Here is a 27,410-nt window from a genome sequence, read left to right on the forward strand (position 1 = left end):
CTGTCTAGGTTGCTCATAGCTTTTCTTCCAAGGAGCAAGTGTCTTTTAATTTTGTGGCTACAGCCACCATCTGCACTGATTTTGGGGCCTCCCAAAATAAAGTCTGTCACTGTTTCCATTGTTTCCCCATCTATTTGCCATAAAGTGATGGGAATGGATGCCATGATCTTAGTTTTCTGAATGTTGAGTTTTAAGCAAACTTCTTCACTCTCCTCTTTAACTTTCATGTAGAGGCTATAATCATAGATAGTTGTTCAGAATCAAATGAAGACAGAAAGCTAAGAAGAATATGAAACTCATGTGCCAGGACAAGGGCTTCGAGAACCCAGAAGCCTGAAGACAGAAGCATGATCAATATGAGGAATTTAAACCAGTTTGGTTAAAAGCAAGCAAACAAACCAAAACAGTGGCCTCCAAGAATCAACCCTACTTAAGAGAAACCTTGAAATCTAGTGAATCTCAACTGAGACCATGAACAAAACAAATGCTTTGTAAAGTGACAAAGCACCACTTTAGAAGTGGGCTTTCATTTACTCTTTCTCTCCTCCTTTGACACCAGAAGCTATTGCCAAATGCTTCAAATTTCTCTTTATTCTCATTGTCTTCTTTTGCTTTGGCAGGGCCATGTCCTGGGTTGTATTCCTAAAGAGAGCTGAAGAATATGCTGGGTCTCATTGAGAAAGAAACTGAAAAGTGGAAGAAAAAAGCTGGGAGAAGTAGGGTTAGGAGTGGGGTCAAGGATAAGACTGAGGCAGAATTCATCAGAGGGGTGGGAATTTGAAGCAGGGAACTTGGTATTTATTTTCTTAGGAAAGATGCCCCTGATCAATTGTTTTTAGGTAGGCTCATCTTTTCCTAAACTAAAACTGAAGGTTTAGGAAGCTTTAGCTTCTGAGGTCACTTGAAAATGATTTATTATTGAAACTCATTGAGAGTAGTTGATTAAAAACATCAAAAAAATCCTGATAACTTTATAATTGTTTATAAGAAATAAAATTTTATCACTAGGGCACAAGCTGGAATCAAGATTGCCGGGAGAATTATCAATAACCTCAGATCTGCAGATGACACCACCCTTATGGCAGAAAGTGAAGAGGAGCTAAAAAGCCTCTTGATGAAAGTGAAAGAGGAGAGTGAAAAGGTTGGCTTAAAGCTCAACATTCAGAAAATGAAGATCGTGGCATCTGGTCCCATCACTTAATGGCAAATAGATGGGGAAACAGTGGAAACAGTGTCAGACTTTATTTTTCTGGGCTCCAAAATCACTGCAGATGGTGATTGCAGCCATGAAATTAAAACACACTTACTCCTTGGAAGAAAATTTATGACCAACCTAGATAGCATATTCAAAAGCAGAGACATTACTTTGTCAACAAATGTCTGTCTAGTCAAGGCTATGGTTTTTCCAGTGTTCATGTATGGATGTGAGAGTTGGACTGTGAAGAAGGCTGAGCGCCGAAGAATTGATGCTTTTGAACTGTGGTGTTGGAGAAGACTCTCGAGAGTCCCTTGGACTGCAAGGAGATTCAACCAGTCCATTCTGAAGGAGATCAACCCTGGGATTTCTTTGGAAGGAATGATGCTAAAGCTGAAACTCCAGTACTTTAGCCACCTCATGTGAAGAGTTGACTCATTGCAAAAGACTCTGATGCTGGGAGGGATTGGGGACAGGAGGAGAAGGGGACGACAGAGGATGAGATTGCTGGATGGCATCACTGACTCGATGGACGTGAGTCTGAGTGAACTCTGGGAGTTGGTGTTGGACAGGGAGGCCTGGCGTGCTGCGATTCATGGGGTCACAAAGAGTCGGACACGACTGAGCGACTGAACTGAACTGAACCATTTCACATGATGTCCTAAAGTAGATCTTTTTGTTTTAAAAAAAATTCTAAAACAATTAGAAGAGTATTTAATATAGCATTTTTTTTGGTCACCAAGCTAACTTACTGAATAATTAAAAAATACAACTAAAAATCACTTGCAAACATTTCTCTCCCTCATATTTAGCAAAAAATCCAAACAACAACAACAACAACAAAATCCAAGATTAATGTTGGGTGTACCAGGAGGATCAAGAGGAGACCCCAGAGGTTGACAAGTATTCCCCACCTGTCGATAGTTAGATGTGAAGGCTCCAAGGTAAGCCACAACTCCTGAAGAAACGAGGATGTCCCCCGTCAGGTTGATGTACAGCTGCCCCAGCTCCAAAGCTGTCTGGCTCCATCGTGTTTTCTCACCCCCAAGGCCTCCGATCAACTGTTCAGCTCGTTCTAGCTTTTTGCTGCACAGGTCAACCTCAAAAATAGAAGTAAACATTTATCAACACCTAAAAGTAGAGTAAGTTAAAAATTCTTCCAGATTTTAACCTCAGGGATAAATTTTTAATTACAAAGTTACACCTGGAGTTTTCCTTTTTTATCTCTCTATGGAAGAAAAATGTGCAGTAGTTCACTATGAAGAGGAGAGTCCATGATCTTTTAGACTTTTTTCATAGTAAAGAGAGTATTTTAATCTAATTTGTGAAACTCGTAACAGATATTTATCATATAACACAAACAACTGCTCTATTGAAGGAAATGAGCTACGGTTATGAGAGACTGAAAGTTTTACCCTCCATTTTAATAATCAAAGTGCATTTTATTTTAAATATTCTATGAACGTTTCCCCTCATTTAACTTACGGTTGATTTAATGATAATTTTAAAGGTTAAATGTTTAAAGGTTTTAATAATTTATGCTTACTTACAAAGCACAATTTCCAAGCTGCTAAATTGTGTCAGCCTACTCAGACACTTGCAATTAACCTTAAATTAGGACATCAGTCAATAGCTGAGAGCCTACTTTGTGCATAAGACTGTCAACCAAGTTTGATTATACATAATTAAGTAATGTTATTTTCAAAAAAGAGGAAGTATAATTACAAATCTGGAAAACTTGGGCAAAAGCCATTTTAAACCATGCAATAGCAATGTTCCAGTGGAATATCTGAATTATTTTGATTAATTTTAAGTGACTTATTATTTTTAGAGGATGACAAGATTAAGTAAAGGTTATCTTAAAGTTCAAAATGAAATAATTTACATGAAAAGAAGTAAATTATTGATAAAAACATAGACATTTAGATTATTTTAGAATGAGAATTTGGCTTGTACTTTTCCTATGCTATTAATATTTATATTAATTATAATAAATGCCTTTAGAGTTAAATATATAAAATACCATAAGAGTTTATATAAAGATGGGTTTAAAAAAGCAGAAGGTATGGAATTAGATTTTTGATACTTCTTTAAAAACCTTTCCTGTTAATTTTCCCTCTTTTTGTTCCCCTTTTCATCCTGGTTTCTTTCTTTACACATTCTTCTCTCAACTAAAATGTTAAATCAGGTCTTGGACAATAATAAAGTCGTCATCAGCAACTACTATGTAAAAAATTTTAACCAAAATTTCTCTTCCAAAAGCAAGCTTTTAGTATACACATTCATTTTATATTACCATAATTTTCTAATGTTTTATTAGGAAAAACAAATAATTTCAAACATACAGCACAGTTGAAAAATGTTTACAGTGAGCAACCACATATCTATCTATTAGTTTTATTATTTAAACAAAAATTGATCACTTGAAGACCATGCCAAATAATAGGACACATTTTCAAGATTAGCACAATATCACAGATTGTACAAATATAGAATTTGTGCACATATTGTACAGAAAGAAGCAGCCTAGTAGGATGGGAAAGAGAAAAGTATTAGAGTCAGATTGCCTGGACTTGGATCTATACTTAGAAACTGGGTTGACCATGAGCAAGTTGCTTAATTTTTCTGTGCTTTATTTTCTAGAAAACAATCTAAAAAGATTACCTCCCTCAGAAAGCTTTTGTGAGAATCAGTGACATAATATACATTGCTCTCAGAACAACAGTGCCTTGCACATGATAAGCACTCAATAAATATTGACTGTATATCAAAATACTTGGACTTTTCTGGGGAACATAATCAGATCCTAGCAATTACTTTTTACAAAAGGTATCACTAAGTTGGAGTAATGATTTTAGTCTTAAAAACACTTCCAGTGGACACAGTATGGTTCTGCGTATTGAGTTCTAATCTCAGCTCTGCCATTAAATTTTATATAACTGTTACTTAACAGTTTGGTTTTCCATTTTCTCACTCATAATGAAGAATAATTTAAATAATTTAGCTCAATATTCTAGTAATCTATAGTAGAGATGGTTGGCGATTGTGGGATAAAGAGCCAGAAGATAAATATTATAGGCGTCATGGACCAAGAAGCAAAACTGAGGATATTATATAGAAACTTGTATGATCATTTAATATATAATCATTTAAAAATGTCAAAGTTATTATTAGCTTGTGGGCCATAGAAAGGTGGGTTTATCCTGTGGTCCACTGTTTGCCAACTCCTGACAAGTTTTCCAGGAAGAAAACAGTATCGCTGTTTTTGAGGCTGCGTGAACATTATTCTTATTTAGAGTAACTGAAGATTTGCCTATGTCTGTCTGTATTATACTATACCTGGTTTTCTAAGTCCGCTTTCTTTTGTTTATTTAGTTCGAGTGTGTCCTGAAGCCTGGCCAGCTTGTCCTGAACTTCCCGAAGTGCTGCCTGCTTCTTTTTGAGACCATCCATAGCAATTTTAAGCTCCCCTTCAGCTGCAGCCAGTTTTATCTTTTTGGGAGCTACGATTTTTGCCACTCTGCCACAAGTAAAATTGAAAAATTAAATACATGTTTAATATTTAATGTACTTTTCATCACTGAATTTACTTTTAAATTTTTTTAAATTATGAAAGAATGATATCACCTTTACAGGAGAGTTGGAAAATACAGAACAAGATTATGTATTACATAATTTTATATATTACATAATTTACATAATTTATATATGCATACATAATACATAATACTTTACATAATTTATATATATTACTACTATATATTACAATTATTTTAAGTTAATAAATTAAGATTTTTAGGTGGAGTTTCAATATCAAACTCCCCAAATTAGTAGAACATACAGAAAGGTAGAAAGATATAGTAGACCTGAAAAGCACTGTGAACCAATTCAACATAATTAAGATTTACACAATTTTCATACAATAGTAGAATACATGAGTTACTTTTCTAAAATCCTTATTATAACTCGAAACACATCTTCACATAAAACCTACACTGATTTCTATATCTTATATTTAACAAAGTTAATACCAGCAATAAAATATGATTCTCAAAATAGATATCAAATAGATATAATATGTTCAAATAAGTGACTGCATATGTGTGTTAGTCGCTCAGTCACGTCTGACTCTTTGTGACCCATGGACTATAGCCCGCCATGCTCTTCTGTCCCATGGAATTCTCCAGGCAGGGTATCTTCCCAACCCAGAGATTGGACTCGGGTCTCCTGCATTGCAGGCAGATTCTTTACTGTTTGAGTCACTAGGAAAGCCCCTAAACAAGTGATTTTTTAAAAAACCATAGATAAATATTAAATTGTTGCCAGTGCCAATTTTGGTGAGTTGGGGAAAGGAGAATAAGCACATACATGTAAAATATTACAGTGTTTATGGAAACTAGTCTAACTCATTAGCCACTGAACAAAAACAACAAAATGTTCCTGAGTCCAAAAAGTTTAAACATCATTGTGTTATACTATGTAGTTGGTATAGTCTTGCCTCCAGTAAACATGTCAGAGCAGGCATTAGACCTGACTTTCTGAGGAGCCTCTCACCTATGTAGTTCATAGGTTTTATATTACCTGAAGAACCCTGAAGAAAAAAGTCTGTTTTCTTTTTTGTCACTACTTACTTATCATATGAATCCATTGCTATGACCCATTTGCACAGACCTTCGGCTGCTGTGGAAGCATTTCTTATCTTTTCTGGAACAAAATCTGGATTTGGAATATAATTTTTTCTTATGATGTTCATGTAAGCTGGAGGAATATTGTCCTTGTCATATTCATGAAGTGACTGCAGAAATCGAATGTCACCAAGAAGTCTTTTGGCAGGACCCCAGAAATCCTCAATCTTTTTCCCTGTACCTGTTGGGTCAGGGATTTTGTCAGCTTTGATGCCTTTCAAGATGCATATAGCTTCCATAACAAGCTTGACACCAGCGGGAGGACTCTTCATGGATTTTACCACTGTAATGTCCTTGAAATAACAACATGCAAGAATTGTTTACATATGGCTTCTGTTTAGTTCCTATTTTCAAACTAAACCATAAGATAGAAACTCGCTATTCACTGAAAGTGACAGTGTCAGAAGCTGGTGACAGTGACAGAATTGTATCATGAAGTGTTGAGAAGTTTATCTCAAAGGCAAAGTTAAAAATAGAAAAGAGTAATGGGAAAATACCCTGAGATCACTCATGACATGAAATCCACTTCAAGAACACATGAAAGAGCTTTTTATTGACTGTCCCAAAATAAGAGCTTTGCTGCTTCTTAAAAACTATAAAAGTTAGAGATGCAAACAGAAAAATATTGAGAAACTGTACATAAGTCTCCTGTAAAACCAATCATATATAGTTAGCTCCTGTAAACATCTTACTTTCCATTTCTCTATATCTTTTTCATATGTATATGCTATAAACCAGTGTATTTGCCCTATTTTAACCAATGGAATCATAGTATATCTAATATACATGCTGTTTTAAACTGTTCTATTTTAATAATATATAATAAACATACTCTCGGACTAGTAAACATTTACATCGCTTTTAATGCTGCATAGCTTTCTGATGTATAGATATGAACCTTAATTCTAACACTCCATGCCTTTTTCTTCTTTACTATTACAATTTAAGTCTTAATGTCTTTTTTTTTTAAAGCTTTTGACAAATACTGACAAACTGACCTGCAGATAATATATAAGGGTGCCTGTTTTATTACATATACCCTTAACAACACGGGTAAGCATTCTACCAGGCAAAAGAAATTTTATTTTGATTTGTATTTCTTTTGGGGCTTCCCTGGTAGCTCAGCTGGTAAAGAATCCACCTGTAATTCAGGAGACCCTGGTTCAGTTCCTGGGTTGGGAAGATCCAATGGAGAAGGGACATACTACCTACTCCAGTACTCTTTAGGCTTCCCTAGTAGTTCAACTGATAAAGAAACCACCTGCAATGTGGGAGACCTGGGTTCAATCCTTGGGTTGGGAAGATCCCCTGGAGAAGAGAATGGCTACCCACTCTAGTATTCTGGCCTGGAGAATTCCATAAACTGTATAGACTTTAAATACAAGGGAGGTATGATATATTTTCATACCCTTATTAACTATTTGCATTTCCTCCTTTTTGAACTAGTACTTCTTTATATCATTTACTATATAATTTTATAGCCAGTTTTTTCTCTTAGTGATTTGTAAGAGGTTTACACACAGAATATATTAATATTTGTTTGCCATGCAGTTGAAAGATTTTTTCCCTTAGTATTTCTAAACTTCTATCCATGGTGTTTATATGAAATAAAATGTGTTGATTTTTAGGTACTAAAATTCATTACTTTTTTAGGTACAAAAATGTACCATTACATTTTTAGGTACAAAAATTCTCTTATTTATGAAAAATACAAGACAGTATCCAGAGCATATATATTACAAACAATATTGCTTAGTGTTTTCTTTTCTGATTTCTCTTATACCAAAGAAATCTTCAGTCCTAGCTTATATTCCACAATTATTAACATTGACCTATATTTTATACTATTTTATAATATAATATAACAATTTATATTTAAATTTCTATCTGAAACCTATTTTGGAGGAAGTTGTGAAGAAAAGATCTAACACATCCTCTCCTGTGCGTGCGTGTGAAAGTCATTCAGTCGTGTCCAATTCTTTGCCACCCCATGGACTCTAAAGTCCATGGAATTCTCCAGGCCAGAATACTGGAGTGGGTAGGCTTTCCCTTCTCCAGGGAATCTTCCCAACCCAGGGATTAAATCCAGGTCTCCTGCATTGCACGAGGATTCTTTACCAGCTGAGCCACAAGGGAAGTCCCATCCTCTACTAATTTACCCAAAAGTTTAGCTGAGATTGCCAACACTATTTTTCAAAATTCATTTAAATCTTTCTTAACTGAATTGTTCCCTTTCATGTCTTAATTTTTAATACTATCAAAGCTATGTTATTATAAAATAAAACATTTTGTTTTATTGTATAAACATTATAAATTTTTATGCTATTATAAATTAAAAATCATAAATAACTTGTCATATGTATCACACACACAAAAAACCCACTGACAAACACTGACTCAGCACCTTACCATATACACTGTAAGGCGTATCCAGCTACAAGTTTCTAAATATGAAAAAGTGTACATAGAATAAAAGTGTATATTTATGCCCCTGTCAATTAAAGTTGCTCTGCAAAGTTCCTGAAATAATGATTGATGTATGGTTGTTTAGAACATTTGGAAACTTTCTTTCCAAAACTGTCTTAGTCTTGCAGGTCCATTTCTTTTTTCCAGGTCAATTAGGGAATCTTTTGGCCAGTTTGAAAATGATTTCAATCACATTCAATGTGGAGACTTTGGAAAGACAAGACCAAACTGCAGCACACAATGGTAAGCACTTCCTTAAGTTATGCTAACAGGTCTCCCAGCAAGCCGAAGGCTGTGCTCTTACCTGTGCAGTGAGGGTGTCAAGGGCTGTCAGTGCTGACTCTAATATGGGCAAAGCTCCCGCCAGGTCAGCATCACATTCATCTTTGATGGCTTTGGCAGCCATAGCTTGTTCGTTTGCTATTGTTTCATCAGCTTTCACAATTTTTTCAGTTTTGGAAACTTCTACAGATTCCCTCTCAATGATCAACATCATTTCATCAACCTCTTTGCTAGCAACTTTTAACTGAGGATGTAGAGCCTCTAACTCGAACTGCATTGTGGCTACTTGAGATGCAGCAGAATCCAGTTTATCCAAACCCACTTCATACCTCTTTTTCATTTTCATGACTTCACTGAAAGCAAAGAGGTAAAACAAGGTTAGCTGTCAGGCTCTAGGCTTCTTCTTCAAGGAAAATATAAGTAATCTTTAGCTTTTCAGATTTTTTCAAAGCATAACTAAAGAAGTGGACCTACTGTATAACACAGGGAACTATAAGCAATATCTTGTAATAAACTATAATGGAAAAGAATCTGAAAAATCACACACACATACATATATATAACTTAATCCCTTTGCTTAACCCCTGAAACTGACACAACATTGTAAATCAAGCATACTTCAACTTTTAAAAAGGGGTTTGAAAGATTTTTGCATGTATTAACAGCTGGTAAAAAATATGAACTCTAGAATTTTAGATTATGTGCAATTAAAAGCAGATAGTATGTCTTGGGGTTTTTTGTACTGCCAGTATCTATCACAGTATCTACTGCTACTGCTAAGTCACTTCAGTCGTGTCCGACTCTGTGCGACCCCATAGAAGGCAGCCTACCAGGCTCCCCCGCCCCTGGGATTCTCCAGGCAGGAACACTGGAGTGGGTTGCTATTTCCTTCTCCAATGCATGCAAGTGAAAAGTGAAAGTGAAGTCGCTCAGTTCTGCCCGACCCTCAGCGACCCCATGGACTGCAGCCTTCCATGCTCCTCCGTCCATGGGATTTTCCAGGCAAGAGTACTGGAGTGGGGTGCCATTGCCTTCTCCGTCACAGTATCTAAGCATATAACAAATTCAAAAGAAAAATATACTAAGTATAAGGCAAGGAACCTCCTCCATCAAGATGAATGATGTGCCTCTGTAATTAGTCATCTTGGGAAGTTGATTCCAACAACAATATTTTCCTTAAGATCTTTTTATAATCAATTATTTTAAATAGACTTCAATACCCAAAATATATTGCTTGAACATTGCCAAATGTGGCACATAATTTTAATATGTGTTAAGTATCTTGAAATAGGAATTTTTCATTTAAAATACAAGTGGCCAGAGAATAAAGCACAAATCTTTTTTTTTTGGTACAAAAATTCTTATAAAGTAATAATAACTGATCTCAAAATAATGTAATATTTTAATATACTTTAAATTTTTGATTTGCATTCATATATGTTCCAGAGATAATTACACATCATGAGCAGAGAAAATGCTTCTTCATAATTTATTTCATTTAAAATATCTGAGATGCCATAATGTCTCAAAGTAAAAAGTGACGCATTTTAGAAATTCTCTTCAAAAAGCAGGTTGACATTGGTAACTAACCAACCCGATAATTGTCTAAAGATGGAAGCATACTCTTCAACTGAGTGCTTAACTGGTTTGAGCCAGAAAACTGAAAAGGCTGTCACTGAAAAAAAAAAAATATTGCAAGTCAGGACATGTTATAATTCTGTGATAAGTTGATTCCTCTGAGCAAAATATGTTACAGCAATGTGAACTGAGAGCCTTGAGAGAGAATACCATATAATCTGTGAGTCTGGTTTCAGCGGAACCGTTGTGGAGCAAGCACAGGAAAGATCTGGCCCCCGGCCACCATGAAAAAGTTTCAATGTGGCGGCTCAACCCACGGGACCCCTTGTTGGCTACAACACTGGCTTCTCAGCAGGGAATCTGAGTGCTTGCTTCCAGGTTACAATACTACCTGGCTATAAAGATATCTGAAGACATCAGCTATTAAGGGAAGAGTAACTACAGGGTTACTGTAGTTGGAAAAGGTCAGTTTTCACTCCAATCCCAAAGAAAGGCAATGCCAAAGAATGCTCAAACTACCGCAAAATTGCACTCATCTCACACATTAGTAAAGTAATGCTCAAAATTCTTCAAGCCAGGCTTCAACAATATGTGAATCATGAACTTCCAGATGTTCAAGCTGGATTTAGAAAAGTCAGAGAAACTAGAGATCAAATTGCCAACATCCGCTGGATGATTGAAAAAGCAAGTGAGTTCCAGAAAAACATCTACTTCTGCTTTATTGATTATGCCACCCCTTTGACTGTGTGGATCACAACAAACTGTGGAAAATTCTTCAAGAGATGGGAATACCAGACCATCTGACCTGCCTCCTGGGAAATCTGTATGCAGGTCAGGAAGCAACAGTTAGAACTGGACATGGAACAACAAACTGGTTCCAAATAGGAAAAGGAGTACGTCAAGGCTGTATACTGTCATCCTGCTTATTTAACTTCTATGCAGAGTACATCATGAGAAATGCTGGGCTGGATGAAGCACAAGCTGGAATCAAGATTGCTGGCAGAACTATCAATAACCTCAGATATGCAGATGACACCACCCTTATGGCAGAAAGCAAATAAGACCTAAACAGCCTCTTGATGAGAGTGAAACAGGAGAATGAAAAAGTTGGTTTAAAACTCAACATTCAGAAAACTAAGATCATGGCATCTGGTCCCATCACTTCATGGCGAATAGATTGGGAAACAATGGAAACAATGACAGACTTTACTTTTGGGGGCTCTAAAATCACTGCAGATGGTGATTGTAGCCATGAAATTAAAAGATCCTTGCTCCTTGGAAGAAAAGCTATGTTCAACTTAGACAGCATATTAAAAAGCAGAGACATTACTTCGCCAACGAAGGTCTGTCTAGTCAAAGCTATGGTTTTTCCAGTAGTCATGTATGGATGTGAGAGTTGGACTATAAAGAAAGCTGAGCACCGAAGAATTGATGCTTTTTAACTGTGGTGTTCGAGAACACTCTTGAAATCCCTTGGACAGCAAGGAGATCCAACCAGTCCATCCTAAAGGAAGTCAGTCCTGAATATTCTCTGGAAGGACTGAAGGTGAAACTCTAATACTTTTGCCACCTGATGCAAAGATCTGACTCATTTGAGAAGACCCTGATGCTGGGAAAGATTGAAGGCAGGAGGAGAAGGGAATGACAAAGGATGAGATGGTTGGATGGCATCGCTGAATCAATGGACGTGAGTTTGAATAAACTCCGGGACTTGGTGATGGACAGGGAGGCCTGGCACTCTGCAGTCCATGGGGTTGCAAAGAGTTGGACATGACTGAGTGACTGAACTGAACTGAACTGAACTATATGGTGGGGACTCTAGTAGAGGCAAAGGAGAACATTTTTAATAAGAGGAAATTTGCAATGTCATCAAGAATATATAAAAATGCCTAGAAAAGTATTATTTTCAACTTTTCTCTCAGTTTGTATCTCATTTTTACAATCTTTCTTCCAGTTAGGATGGCCTGAAATACTGTGAGCATATAGTCAAAGAGAGATATAAGTGATACCTCTCAATTAATCAGACTCTCCAAGAGGTTTTAATCCTCCTGGATAGGAAAATATTGGGGGAGAAAAGCAAGATTCCATTAGGTTAAAATCCTAAGATCTAAATGGAAAGATAATATCTTGATAGTCAAAGAAATAATAAAATTCAGTCAAGTTATGTAGTAGCCTTGGGTGGGACTTGCAGATTTCACTAGTAGATGGAAAGAATGCTATTGGTAGTATGATTCAATACGGGGTGTGGACCATGATGAATAGGAAGCTATGACACCTCTGCTGTAGAAGGCATTACCAAAGTCACTGTAAATATTGCTGAGAAGTTTCCCACCAGTCTAGATAGCATCTTAGATAATACAAGAAAAAGTACTTCAAAATGCCTGAGATAATGAGATAGCCATAGGAAAATTTAGAAAGATCTACCACTAATGCAATGTCAAGGACTCTGTGCACATTTGGTGTTTCGAGTATATTTAATACTTAAAGGACATCAGTCCTGTGTGTTCATTGAAGGACTGATGTTGAAGCTGAAACTCCAATACTTTGGCCACCTGATGCGAAGAGCTGACTCATTTGAAAGACCCTGATGCTGGAAAAGATTGAGGGCAGGAGGAGATGGGGACGACAGCGGATGAGATGGTTGGATGGCATCACCGACTCGATGGACATGGGTTTAGGTGAGCTCCGGGAGTTGGTGATGGACAGGGAGGCCTGGTGTGCTGCGGTTCATGGGGTTGCAAAGAGTCGGACAAGACTGAGTGACTGAACTGAACTGAACTGAACTTGTACCTCAATATATATGTGTGTGTTGCTCAGTCGTGTTCTACTCTTTGCAACCCCATGGACTGTAGCCCTCCAGGCTCCTCTCTCTCTATGGAATTCTCCAGGTAAGAATACTCAAGTGGATAGCCACTTCTTTCTCCAGGGGACTTTCCTGGTGAGTCTCCTGCACTGCAGGGAGATATTTTACTGTTTGAGCCACCAGGGAAGCCCTGATAAGTTACATAATTGAGCAATGAGTTAATTTGTATTTTTAAGTAAAAAAAAAAAAAAAATCCCATCAAGTCTATAGGTAATAGTCAAACACTTAAAAAAACTTAAAGCTTACCATATGTGTAAGTTTAACTTACCAGATTTTATATAAATTAAGTACCTGGGAAAGTTTAGTCTGTTAAATCAGGGTAATAATAATGTTAAAATTTATAAATGTAATATATAAATTGCTTAAATAAATTTCACTAGTAAAAAACCTCCTTAAAGGTGGTTAGTAAAATTTCTAAACATCTAACTTCACAGGTAATTCATTTTTACATCTTATATATGTGTGTCTTTATTTTTACATCTTATAATACATATGTGTGCCTGTGTGGTAAATGTGTCATGTGCTCAGTCACGTCTGATTCTGTGACCCCACGGACTGTAGCCCACCAGGCTCCTCTGTCCATGGAATTTTCTAGGCAAGAATACCAGAAAGGGTTGCCATTACCTCCTCCAGGGGATCTTCCTGACCCAAGAAGACTGAGTATTAATTTTTAGAATCAAAGAAACTATTGAATCAACTTTTCTGCATGTGTAAGTTAACGTCAACAACATCAAAGCAGCTCACATTGACACATTCTATAGTGTATAAGTTTACTGATGTTTGTACTGATGTTCTCAAATAAGAGTTTACTTAAAGAAGGAAAGCTAGCTATGTATATTGAGCGACTGTTTCTAGATTCCAGCTGTTCAATACCTAAAGAGAAGGTTTATTTATCTAATTACTTATTGAAGAAAAATTACTGGAAAAGGTCAGTTTTGATTCCAATCGCAAAGAAAGGCAATGCCAAAGAATGCTCAAACTACCACACAATTGCACTCATCTCACATGCTAGTAAAGTAATGCTCTAAATTCTCCAAGCCAGGCTTCAGCAATACGTGAAACGTGAACTTCCTGATGTTCAAGCTGGTTTTAGAAAAGGCAGAGGAACCAGAGATCAAATTGCCAACATCCGCTGGATCATGGAAAAAGCAAGAGTTCCAGAAAAACATCTATTTCTGCTTTATTGACTATGCCAAAGCCTTTGACTGTGTGGATCACAATCAACTGGGGAAAATTCTGAAAGAGATGGGAATACCAGACCACCTGACCTGCCTCTTGAGAAATACGTATGCAGGCTAGGAAGTGACAGTTAAAACTGGACATGGAACAACAAGACTGGATCCAAATAGGAAAAGGAGTACGTCAAAGCTGTATATTGTCACCCTGTTTATTTAACTTATATGCAGAGTACATCATGAGAAACGGACTGGAAGAAACACAAGCTGGAATCAAAGATTGCCAGGAGAAATATCAATAACCTCAGATATGCAGATGACACCACCCTTATGGCAGAAAGTGAAGAGGAATTAAAAAGCCTCTTGATGAAAGTGAAAGAGGAGAGCAAAAACATTGGCTTAAAGCTCAACATTCAGAAAATGAAGATCATGGCATCTGGTCCCATCACTCATGGCAAATAGATGGGGAAACAGTGGGAAAAGTGTCAGACTTTATTTTGGGGGGCTCAAAAATCACTGCAGATGGTGACTGCAGCCATGAAATTAAAAGACGCTTACTCCTTGGAAGAAAAGTTATGACCAACATAGATAGCATATTGAAAAGCAGAGACATTACTTTGCCAACTAAGGTCCGTCTAGTCAAGGCTGTGGTTTTTCCAGTGGTCATGTATGGATGTGAGAGTTGGACTGTGAAGAAGGCTGAGTGCTGAAGAATTGATGCTTTTGAACTGTGGTGTTGAAGAAGACTCTTGAGAGTCCCTTGGACTGCAAGGAGATCCAACCAGTCCATTCTGAAGGAGATCAACCCTGGGATTTCTTTGGAAGGAATGATGCTAAAGCTGAAACTCCAGTACTTTGGCCACCTCATGTGAAGAGTTGACTCATTGGAAAAGACTCTGATGCTGGGAGGAATTGGGGGCAGGAGGAGAAGGGGACGACAGAGGATGAGATGGCTGGATGGCATCACTGACTCGATGGATGCAAGTCTGAGTGAACTCCGGGAGTTGGTGATGGACAGGGAGGCCTGGTGTGCTGCGATTCATGGGGTCGCAAAGAGTCGGACACAACTGAGCAACTGCACTGCACTGAACTGAACTGAACTGAATGTTTACCCAATACTACTGTCAAAGTACCCTGGGGCCTTACTGCAGCTGTGAGTGGCACATCTTCATTCCTTAAATATGATTATACATTTATGACGTGCTAGGCAATCATGTGCGCAAAAGAATAAGCCCTGCTCCCTAACGTAAAAATGTTTGTGGAGTAAATAATTAAATGATTCAACAAAACTCACAGTATACACATATATGAAATAAAAATCTTCATTTTTGCTATGTCATTTTTGTCCACACAAATGTTTTAAAACCACCATAGTTTACTTAGGAATAAGAAATTTCATTTTTACCTCCTTTTCTTTTCCAACAACAGTTTGAAGGTAGAGATTAATTCAAGATAAGAGGTAGGTGTCACATAATTGTATCTTTGAAGTTCAACATAGAAGGATGTCGATAAATCTATAGTAGAAGTGTGGAAGCTTTTACACATCTCAATACAGCCATCTCGTATTTCCTCTGACATTTCAATGTCTTCCAGGAAGCGGGAGGCAACTGCCTGTAGTGCATCTTCAGGCCAGGACTGAATGTAAGATAAATGCTTTAGCATATCATCGAAGTTACTGACAGGAGTCTGTTACTACTACTGAGGTCCTTCACAGATGGTGGAAATGCAGGGGAAAGCATGAGGAATGGAATGGGAGAGAAACTCAGGATAAACTTCCCCCCAAGTACTTGGCTGCTTAGGACAGGGAGCCAGTAGCTAATGCATGTAATGTTGTTAACTCTTTCTGGTTTGTTTAGGAGTTAGAGAAATTGTACATGAGTATTGCAAGAGCAAGGAAGAAAAAAGGAACCATATTTATAGAATGTGTATCTTTTTGCACATTTTGCTATTATTATCTCATTCAATTCTCCCCAAATTTCTGAGGTAAATGTTATTATCCTTTACCCTAAACTCCAGAATTAGATGAATAGCTACCTCCTTGATTTCCTCCATAATCGCCTCAAACTCAACAAGTCTGAATCATGGCCCATATCTCCCCCTAAATGGTTGCAATCTTCCCAACTTAGTAAACACCTCAATTCTATATCCATCTCGAAATCCAGTTCTACGGGCACCATCCCTAAAATAGCTTCCAACTCTTTTCCTTCTACACCTATAATCACCATTGCAGTTCAACTCTGTTATCATTTTTCTGGAATATTCCAACAGTGTCCTAATTGTCCACCATGCTTGTGTACTCTAGGGAGCTGTCAGAGTGATCTCATCAGATGCAGATTATTAACAGCTAATTTCACACTCTCAGTTTACAATTGTTTGAAGACTTCCCGACATATTCAAAACAAAACCCAAAGTTAATCTGTAAATCTCTACTTGATCTGGCCCTTTCCACCTTTACAACCCAACTCTATGATTTCCCCCTCAGGTACTATGCCCTTGCCACCCTGAGTTTTTCTCACCCTATTCGTTCTTCCTATGAAGCTCTTGTCTTCACTAATTTCTTGTCTCTGACCAGATCCTCTCAGTACTGACACTTTTTGCCCTTTATGTTTCTTCCTAAAGGTCATTGATTCAGAAAACCTTTTACTCCATTTATGCTACCCTGTATGATGGAATTATTTTTCACTAATTTGTAAGTATGTAAGTAAACTCAAGAAAAGCAGAAGCCTAGTCTATTTCATTTTCTGACTCATCTCCAGCTTTGGAATAAGATCTGCTACAAAACAAGGGTTCAATAAATATGTTTTTTCATGAAATCTTAGCAGACATTGGAGAGACAAAGGGGCTATGTACATTCCCCAAGGTAAAAAATTCCTGTGTGTTAGATCTCACTCACAGGATCTCTGCCACAGCTCACAAACTTCCTACCCTATGCCCTTGTATGTCTGTACTTCTGATACTGAAATTGACTAGAAAAAGTGGTCACTGGGAGTTTCTTCTTTTTGACTTTCTGCCAGGTTTTCTAATGGAAAGAGACTGGAGGGTGGGAGAAGAGAGAGGTAGAGGCATTTCTATCCCTTTTGCTTTCTAGCAGAAGCTGAACTCTAGTTTTGGGGTTCCTGGTCCCGTCAGACTTCCCTACTTCCACTGCTTCAAGCTCTGGTAACACGTTTTCCTCCCTATGCCCCTTAAAACCCAGCTGTAGTAACATCTTCTTGCTATGCTTTACCATTTCCTGCCTCACCATCCCTCTCAAGGTCCTTTAATCCTGCCCAACACCTTCATGAACAGTTCATTCAACTTTCCTCAGTGAGGCCTTCCCAGGTATTCTTTCTTCCCTGTCAGGAACCTGCCAGAGACACAACTTTATCCTAAAACTTTCTACAATAAGTTGATGTCAGTGACTGTATAGACTAGTAATAAAAAGTTTTTCTGTTACAATGATTTTTGAATTTTTATTTCATAAAATATATTATTATTGATCAGAAAATTTTGCTGAGTCACAACTGCAGGGGGTGGGGTGGACTCTAAAATAAGTTATGCTGACGATGGAGAATCAGTATTTCTAGAAGCCTATCTAAAATGTACATGACCATACCTGAAACCAGTCAATGGTACAGCAGTTTACTAGAGCAGGGAACTTTCTAAGACGAATCCGAAATGCATCTCCAATGGGACTCATGGCAAGGACGACATGCAGTTGGTTGCGGCAGCGGTCAACAAACATGTTGAAAAGAGCTATGGGGCTTCCGTCTGTTTGTTTGGTTTTATCCCGCTGGCGATCTATCTGACGCATCTTATCACATATCTCCTGTTTCTCATCCAATGCAAAGAGATTTGGAACCTCCCCAGCATTTAGCAGATTGTTGACATCTTCTAGAAATGACTCCTTTTTAATCTGAGTATCTGTAAATAGGAAAACACCCTGCATCTCCCCTTCAGCACATTTTCTTAAGATCACTTTTAAATCTTCATGCCACTCAGAGTTACCATAGCCCTTGGCAATTTCAACCTGGAAAACTGAAGAATCAGCCATGTGGGCAGCTAATCTGGTGACGGACTGCCTTCCACTCCCTCCAACACCAACAAGAAGAGCATGGCTGCGAGGCTGTTTCAGGATCCTGGAAATTCTGCTGATGTGCTCGATGGCAAACCGGAACAAGACAAGGTTCATCGTTTTTTTGCTCATATTGTTGTATTCTTCTAGGTGAGCTTCTACAATCACCCGGAGAGCATCCACATCTGCAATTTCTCTGTAGTTGGTATCCTCTCTCTTGGGATCGTGGAAATCACAGAACATTAAGCTGCGTAAATCATCTTCTCCCACTATCCCATCATTATCAAAATCCAAACTTCGAAAAAGCTCATGAAAATTTTCTTCCATATATGTTTTTAAGATTTCTTGAATGTAGCTGATAAGCCAACTTCTGTCTGCATTATCCAGAAGGCGATCATAATATACTCTCAGGACCTGTACAATAATTAAAAAGCAGCTTTAAGAATCGATTTTCCTATTTTAAAGTGTTATTTCTGTGCTAATCTGAAGTAATATAAAAAGTACTCTCAAGAAATTTCCATGGGTTTTATTAAAAGCACATCTAAACAAGGAATGGCATAATATTTATTTTAAATATTAAATTTGATCATATATTTGGAATAAAACATAGTTACATTGTTACCAATAAATGAAGGTAAATTAGGGAGACTGCACCAGATTATAGAGGTATTAAGTGCACTAAGGACTAGAGAAGGGGAAAAAAGACTAGAGAAGGTAGGTGACTGCCTTTGCTGGTCATAGAGATACAGGTAACAGAACTGGGCCCCAGTGTCTAGCGTTTTGCAACTCCCTTGCAGTGATTGTTGCCTTTTCCCAGCCAGATAATATTTTGAATTTATTGGCAAATCTATAGATATTAAGAGAAGGTAATGGTACCCTACTCCAGTACTCTTGCCTGGAAAATCCCATGGATGGAGGAGCCTGGTAGGCCGCAGTCCATGGGGTCGCTAAGAGTCGGACACAACTGAGCGACTTCCCTTTCACTTTTCACTTTCATGCATTGGAGAGGGAAATGGCAACCCACTCCAGTGTTCTTGCCTGGAGAATCCCAGGGGAGCCTGGTGGGCTGCCGTCTATGGGGTCACACAGAGTCGAACACGACTGAAGCGACTTAGCAGCAGCAGCAGCAACAGACCAATACTCATATGATACAAGCAATGCATATCTCTGTCAGCTAAATTTCTAACATTAATCCTGTATGTATCAGCTTTTTCACCTTATAAAACAGAAGTGGTAATACTTGCCTTACAAATCGCACAGATGCATGGCAAAAAATGAAATGACAACAGGTATGAAAGCACTGTAGAACTGAGAAATAATTATTACAAACTGCCTTGGAATCAGCCTAATTATGTTTAACAATAATGATTTTAGTATTTTCACTGCTGTCAAGTTGACATACTAGTGTCATCCCTTTTCATAACACCAGTGGCTACATAAATGATATGATAGAAGCTTCCCACTTACTCTAACCAAATAGTGCAAAAGCTATTTCTCTCCTGGACAACTGGGTTTCCTAAAATATGACAACAGTCACTTCCTTAGCTTGAGACACTGAAGCCCCCTTTCTTTTAATGAGGAAAGGAAACTAAACTAAGCCAACCACATATTTTGGGCATCAGTGTTTAAGCATGAATCAAGTACAATATCATCTAACTGCAATTAAGCAAGAACCCAAGACAGTGTTTCTCAAAGACAGTCAACACACCTGCATCTAGGGCCCCATTCTGTAACTGTTGACTTACAAATTTTGAGGATGATGACTAGGAAGATTCTTTTTCTTTTTTAAAATTTCCTTATCATAAGGTACAAAAATCTTCAGTGTACATCTCGAGGAATGTTCACACATTATACACCCACATAACTACCACCAAGATCAAGATACAGAACATTCTCAATACCTTAGCAGACTCTCTCACTCTCACTTCTGTGGATAGCTGCCCTCCTCCCTCCCCCACAGGGAACTTTTATTCTATTGCCATCCCTTATGTTTTTAAGTTTCCATTATAAATCTAAATCTTTGCAGGGAAGAATTTATCCTGTATTTGTGCTTTGAACTTATTTATCTTAAAGTCTTGATTACAAATTCTTTTAATTATTTACATATAAATAATTTTATGATAATTTACATATCATAAAATTCACTTTTAAAGCATATAATTCAACAGCTTTTAGAATATTCACAATGTTGTGTAACCATTGCCACCATCTAATTCTAGATCTTTTTCAACACCCCCCAAAGAAACCCTATACCCATTAGCAGTCACTCCTTACTATTCCTACTCCATGTCCCCACAGCCTCTGGCAGCCATTAATCTACTTTCTATCACTATGCATTTGCTTATTCCAGACACTTCATATAAATGGAAAAATAATATATTGAATTTGGCCTTTTGTGTCTCGCTTCTTTTACTTAGTGTAATGTTTTCTAGTTTTGTTCATGTTGTAACATATATCCTTATTTCTTTTTAGGACTGAAAAGAGCTCCATTGTATGTATGTATACATACACACACACACACACAGAGCCCACACTCGTTTGTCTGTTCATCAGCCAATGTATATTTGAATTGTTTCCACTTTTTGGCTATTATGAATAAGTCTGCTAACACTCATGAACTAACAAAAAAACAAAAGTATTTCCATCTCAAAATTATTTGAAGTCAAACTGAAAGGATTAAAGTCACTTAAAGGAGATTTAAAATGATAGCTCTTTTGAAACAGCCTATAAATCAATAGAAAGTCCTGAAAATCAGAGATAAAGCTTCTTAAGTATCATAGCATATGCTAGTGTGAAGTATTTTTAAAAATTATCCTGACCATTGACCTTCATAATGCCAAACAGTGGAATGTATTTCAACAATTGCTGGATATTTCTTCACCCAGTTTTTGGCATGGTAAAATCTTTGTTTCTTGCATAATCATGTTTTAGTAGCACAGAGATTTACCTCATGAACCCAAAGACGTTTAATCACTTCTTTGGTCTCTGCTGTTTCTGGTCTTGACAAACATACACCCTGAATGACACGGGAGAAATCTCGGAGGTTGAACAGGTAGTGAGATTTAGCTGGAGTAGGCAAGAGATTCTTCATTGCTTCTTTATACAGAGTCATTGTACCATTTACAATTTGTGTTGTCAAATCTAGAAAGTCATCTGGAAATTTATAACTTAAAATTTTTTTAAGTGAAAAGAAAGAAAATATTAGCAAACATAGAATTATGATACATAGTGATATTTAGTACAACTAATATGAAAGTTTCTTATATTAAAAGAATTGATTTAGTTTATAAAATTACCACTTCTTGTTATAATAATAATAATAGAATTTTTACTTCTTTTAAAGCTACTTTCCATTCATTATTTTACGTTCACAGGAACTCCATGAGTAAGCAGGACCAGTTTCATGAGCTTAAAACTGCTTAAATAAATGGGCAGAAGAGCCAGCCAAGGAACCCATATTATGTAACTCAAACCCAGGATCTACTAGATGATGCTTCCTAACCTCTTCTACTACCTGGCATTCTTAGCTGCATATAGATAGGATCCTTGAAGAACACTGGTGAAATGGGTAGTTTCAGAAAAAGGGAAGGGAGAAAAAAAATCAGAAAAAAGTAGGGAAAGGGGAAAAAGAAAAAAGAGAGTTAAAACAAAGTGAAATAGTGAACCAAGATTTCTTTTAAAGGGCAAAGGAATGATTAAGGTAGAAAGAACCTGGGGAGAGAATACCCATTTGAAAAAACTGGCTTTATTTCACTTCTGGCTTGATGAGCAGTCAGCTTTCCCCTCCATCACCATTGCATAAGACAAGGAATGACAATTTCCTGAGAATGGTGTCCACATCAGGGAGCCAAGACTTGTACTGCTCAGGGCCACTTGGCTCCCTACATCCAAAAATCTTGTGGAGAAGTGCTGAGTGTCCAGATCTAGGGAGCAACATTTACCCAGGGCACAGGCTCCAAGGCTACACTCAAACCTGGACATGGACACCCCTGGGGAACTCAAGAGTTTTACTAGAGGGTGTCAAAGTCACAGGATAAACCTGGCAATCTTTCCAGCATTAACTGAACTACGTGGCAAAAATTCAAAATATTGATTGTTCCAGCATGGACATATTACACAACAGGATGCAAAATGTGTATGAATTTTTAGGTTAAAATCTAAGACATCAGACAAATAAAGGAAAAAGAGAGAGATCCTGCAGGCTTTTTGTGTTCTGTTCCCATTCCTGGAGATGGGAGCAGAGGGAAGAAACTGCTGCCTGTTACCTTCTTCATTGTCTGGAGGTGCTTTTGTGGAAGTTTGAGAAGCACTACTTATACTGACATGTTCCCCAAAGATTTTATACCCACTAAGGAAAAAACAAACACACTTGCAATTACTTACCAGGTTTTTAAATGCCAGGTTAAGATTCTAGAAAATATTGTAAACATAGATTTATCACTAAACTCATTGATTGTTATAATATTAAAATGCCGCATGTATCGAGGAGTTACTGGATTTCGACCACCACCTAAATATCAAAAAGGACAATCCTTAACAATGCTACTCGTATATAACAGAGTATTTTCTCTATACTTTACAGCATAAAACAGCGTGAAAGATGGACAAATGGCACACAGTGAGAAGTAATCAATTATTTGGATAACCTTGATCTTAAAACAGTTGTTTCCTCAACCTCAAAGTATTGTTTTCTAGTTGAAAATGATCTGTATAAGTCCAATCAGATATAATCTTGGTCAGGTCTATTTACCAAAGGAAATCCAAGCGGACAGAAAGACCCAGTGTCCACTTTCTCCATGATTCATACACAGCCCAAACCAATAAACTATCAAACATTCTCATTACAATACAATATTAGGACAATACTATATAATATTAATATAATATTGTATGCAATGTTAATATAATCCTGATGGTTCTGATTGACCACACTTTAAGGTCGTTTTCACATGGCTGAAATTCAGCATGACCTTGACATACAGCCTTGTTCTTCCCTCACATCTTGAAATAAATTTCCCTAAGACTAGTCTTTGTGGTTCACATGGCCACTTCACTGGCTGCTTTCAATTTCAAAAATTGGAGGAATATCTCATTTTCACAAAAGAATTATTACAATCTCAAATATGAAATTTTAAAAACAGATTTAGAATGTAACACCATGTTATAAAATCGGTTTATATTATCATCCTCACATGTATCAATAAAATGCACTGTCTCTTTAAAGGGATTCTATCATGAAATCTCCAGTAAAGAGTGGTTTTAAAAATGCGTAATATCTTTAATATATATTTTGCTTAAAAACCTACAGGTTCAGGTTTTACGTTTGTTTTAAACCAAGTAAATCTGTACTTTGCTTTTACCACTGCATTATACTGTGCTGATTCTAAAAGCATAAACAATGTGTGAGAGCATATAACCAGTCGTCTATAATTATAGATCAAAACAGTTAGGTATTGCTATGTATTTAGAAGCTCATAATAAACACTGATTTACCTGGGCAAGTTTAAGGAGATGGAGAAAGGGCTACAGAAGGAAAGGTGTAAGATCATATACCCAGCTGTGTCTTCAACCTTTCCTCCCAGAGAACACTCAGAAATGGTGGTCTTTTCTTAGAAAATGAGGTCCAAGAGGAAAAGGTATCTCATGGATTCAGTCTGCTCCCCTGTCCAGTCCCCAAAGAGGCAGGGAAAGTAGACACTTACTACAAATGACTGCTGGGGGATGGGAAGAGGCAAAGCAGAACTGAAGTCTGGGACCCAGGAGTAATAAAATCAGAAAAAAAAAAAGAAGGGGGAAATAGCATTCAAAGTGGCCCCAAGAGGGTGCTGAGAGCAATTACTGACTCAGAGCAAACTGTCTCTATTACAGGTCAGATAAAGGTCAAGGGTTCAGAAGCAAATAGTGGCAAAATTCCCTAAGACATGGCACATTGAAATAAGGAAGTTATTAAAAATATAGAGCAACAGCTTGAGTTCAGGAAAAAAACAGTTAAAGATGTCCAATTAGTTAAATCAAGCTATTTCAGATATTCTAAAATTAAAGAAAAATTTTTCCTACATAAAGATCGCTGAGTTTATAAACTTCCCTTGAAAAGTATAATGAATATCTAATATTTCATTCTTTTCATCATTTCCTACTTAAATTTACCTCAACAGTTCGTCTAAATCCAGAGACTCACTAAAATGGGAAGTGATTGGGATAGGAGAAAGCAGGGATGTTTCACACAGCTGAAATTTTAAGGAATGAAACAGAAGAAAATGAGCTTCTGCAGGGGAATCTGGGTTCTCAGGGGATCTGAGACCTCAAAATGCAGGAAGAGGAAATAGGGAGCAAAGATGGAAGATAACATGGAAGAGAAAGGATTTGGGAGAGCTGTATGATTTGGGAAGAATCACCCCAAAGAGGCCTTCTCTGATGGCTCAGCAGGTAAAGAATCTGCCCGCAATGCAGGAGACATGAGTTTGATCCCTGGGTCAGGAGAAGGAAAGGACAACCCACTTCAGTGTTCTTCCCTGAATAACTCGAGGGACACAGGAGCCTGCAGGCTACAGTCCAGTGGATAGCAAAGATTCGGACACAACTGAGCAACTAAACACAGCACACAGCACAGACCACAAAGAAGGCAAGCCACTGTGCGGTGTTGATCAATGTGGTCACTCTGTTAGGTTACAACAAACAAAGAGACATAGAAAATATAGAAACACTGTAACTCAGGTTGTCTGACAGGATTTCTCTTTCTCCTGCTCTTTATACATAGCCAGAGTGATCACAAACTCTGAAAACATACCTGGAGGTCCCATAGCACACATAATTTGAATGTCCACTAGTTTAATCACAGAACAGTCTTTTAGGTCATACCAATTCCAGTGATCTAACCACTGTCTAAGTAACTCGATGGGAGGCTGGGCCCCATACACCTCTCGAGCAGGCATATTGACATCATCTACAAAGACAACCTGAGAATGAAAGAAGAAAAGGTATTAGAAAACATTAGCATCTTAATATAGTGTCCTATGGTGCAAACAATGTTCAGGCAAAGAATAAGATTACCTTTTTGCGAAGTACATAAGTGAGAAGTGATGATTTTTTGCACATCAGGACTATCTCTTAGCATCCATGTTACCAAGGAGCAGGGAGACAGTCTTATTACTCACTTTTATAGTTAACAGTATAGAACTTATTAATCCTCTCATATAACTTGTTTCTCAATATGCTTTCTCTTTTTTCCTTGTACAACTTCAATAAATTAAAATAAATGAGAAAGGTGTGATCTTCAAATGATTATAAACTCTGACTGATAAGAGTGAGGCTGAGAAGGGTATTCTTGGCAGAGGAACACAGAAAAGTTAATTGAGAGCTTGGTTATTTAAAGGCCTAGAGAGCAAGCCGCAAAGACTCTGCTGAGTAAAAATGTTAATGAGAGAATTAGGAAGGAAGATAATTTCCCAGGTGAATATTCTACTTTGAATTCAAAAGGCAACTGCTTGTTTTTAATGTCAAGTTGCCAAATGCACATACAATATAAAAACACTTTTAAGAAGACTTCTTAACCCACATTTGTGATACATTAATAAAAACTATACTACAAAAGGATGTCATGTTCTAGTATATCTGGTTTCCTTTCTGAATGTAACAATGCCCAAGAATAGTAACAGTGCTGTATTATATGTATAGAAACAGAGAGCAATTACCATTTTCTTGCCCAAAGGAGGACCAAAAACTCCCTTTCTTCTTTTGTCCAGTTTTGACATGATAATATTTTGCGTTTGAGCTGCTGTAGTTTGTGCTGAGAAGTTAATCAGCAGAGGCTTGTAGATATCTTTATTAAGTTGATTTAAAAGAAAATTCTGTATAATAGCAAGAAATAAGATAAGCCATAGTTGCCATTATGTTTTGACACTTGAAAATAACCACCTAAGCATCATTGCTGATGTACTCAAATTTAATCTTCAAGTTTCATAATGTGAAAAGAGATGGAATCAATAGACATAACAGTTACCAAGTCAATGGAATGTCTCTATCTGTCCAGGCCCTGGGCACATGGCTTTTCTGATTTCTAAAAACACCATGCAGAGTACACACTCCTGCTGCTGCTACTGCTAAGTCGCTTCAGTTGTGTCTGACTCTGCGCGACCCCATAGACGGCAGCCCACCAGGCTCCCCCATCCCTGGGATTCTCCAGGCAAGAACACTGGAGTGGGTTGCCATTTCCCTCTCCAATGCATGAAAGTGAAAAGTGAAAGTGAAGTTGCTCAGTCATGTCCAACTCTTAGCGATCCCATGGACTGCAGCCGACCAGGCTCCTCCGTCCATGGGATTTTCCAGGCAAGAGTACTGGAGTGGGTTGCCATTGCCTTCTCCAATGCATGACTGAAAAGTGAAAGTGAAGTCACTCAGTCATGTCCAACTGTTAGCAACCCCATGGATTGCAGCCTACCAGGCTCCTCCGTTCATGGGATTTTCCAGGCAAGAGTACTGGAATGGGGTGCCAGTTCCTTCTCCAGTACACACTCCTACTCATCATAAAATCATAGGGACTCAGAGCTTAAGAAACTTGGCTTAAGGTCTCAGAAATGAGACAATAACTTAGACTGCCACTTGTCTCTCTGCAGATCAAAGTTCTCTGTTATACAGCTTACTATCTTTCTACAAGTTATCTGACTTTAAGTTAGGAAGCTTACATAATATAATTTGTACTTTCAAAATGGAATTAACTGGAAAGAAGGTACAATTACAATGATTCTTTTTTTTATTTTTTTACTTTATTTATTTATTTATTTATTGTGTTTTTTTACAATGATTCTTAACCAAGATGTTGTGTTCTACAGATCATCTTGTAGAAGAATAATAAAATAGGAAAGTATTTACAGTATATTAAGAAGAAAAAAAGCAGATTACAAAATAATATGCGAAGTATGTTTCCAATGGTGTGAAAAGTAAATTTTTTTTTGGCCTGGGCAGTTTATTAGCTGGACTGCCATTTGATGGGAGTACAAATGACAGAAGGCTTTATTTTTCCCACCCACCTCCTTGAATCATGTCTTCATTTCCTAATTCTTGATAGTATCTTAGATAAATCCTTTAGCTTTCTGTACATTTTTTAAAAAAATTC

At 37.4% G+C, this 27,410-nt stretch overlaps 1 protein-coding gene across 1 annotated transcript in view; it reads right to left on the reverse strand.

Moving 5' to 3' along the window:
- DNAH7 (dynein axonemal heavy chain 7) overlaps window positions 1-27,410 on the reverse strand; it is a 256,795-nt gene that overhangs the window by 82,140 nt on the left and 147,245 nt on the right. Inside the window, exons 37-46 of the mRNA XM_069574477.1 lie at window positions 25,990-26,145; window positions 25,086-25,254; window positions 22,682-22,808; window positions 21,246-21,465; window positions 17,840-18,712; window positions 15,650-15,879; window positions 8,651-8,981; window positions 5,827-6,173; window positions 4,535-4,715; window positions 2,110-2,295 (exon numbers count right to left, since the gene is read on the reverse strand). Coding sequence (XP_069430578.1) covers window positions 2,110-2,295; window positions 4,535-4,715; window positions 5,827-6,173; window positions 8,651-8,981; window positions 15,650-15,879; window positions 17,840-18,712; window positions 21,246-21,465; window positions 22,682-22,808; window positions 25,086-25,254; window positions 25,990-26,145 — 2,820 coding nt within the window. The remainder of the gene's footprint in view (window positions 1-2,109; window positions 2,296-4,534; window positions 4,716-5,826; window positions 6,174-8,650; window positions 8,982-15,649; window positions 15,880-17,839; window positions 18,713-21,245; window positions 21,466-22,681; window positions 22,809-25,085; window positions 25,255-25,989; window positions 26,146-27,410) is intronic.

The sequence above is a fragment of the Ovis canadensis genome, chromosome 2, assembly GCF_042477335.2.
Source record: "Ovis canadensis isolate MfBH-ARS-UI-01 breed Bighorn chromosome 2, ARS-UI_OviCan_v2, whole genome shotgun sequence".
Taxonomy (NCBI): Eukaryota; Metazoa; Chordata; class Mammalia; order Artiodactyla; family Bovidae; genus Ovis; species Ovis canadensis.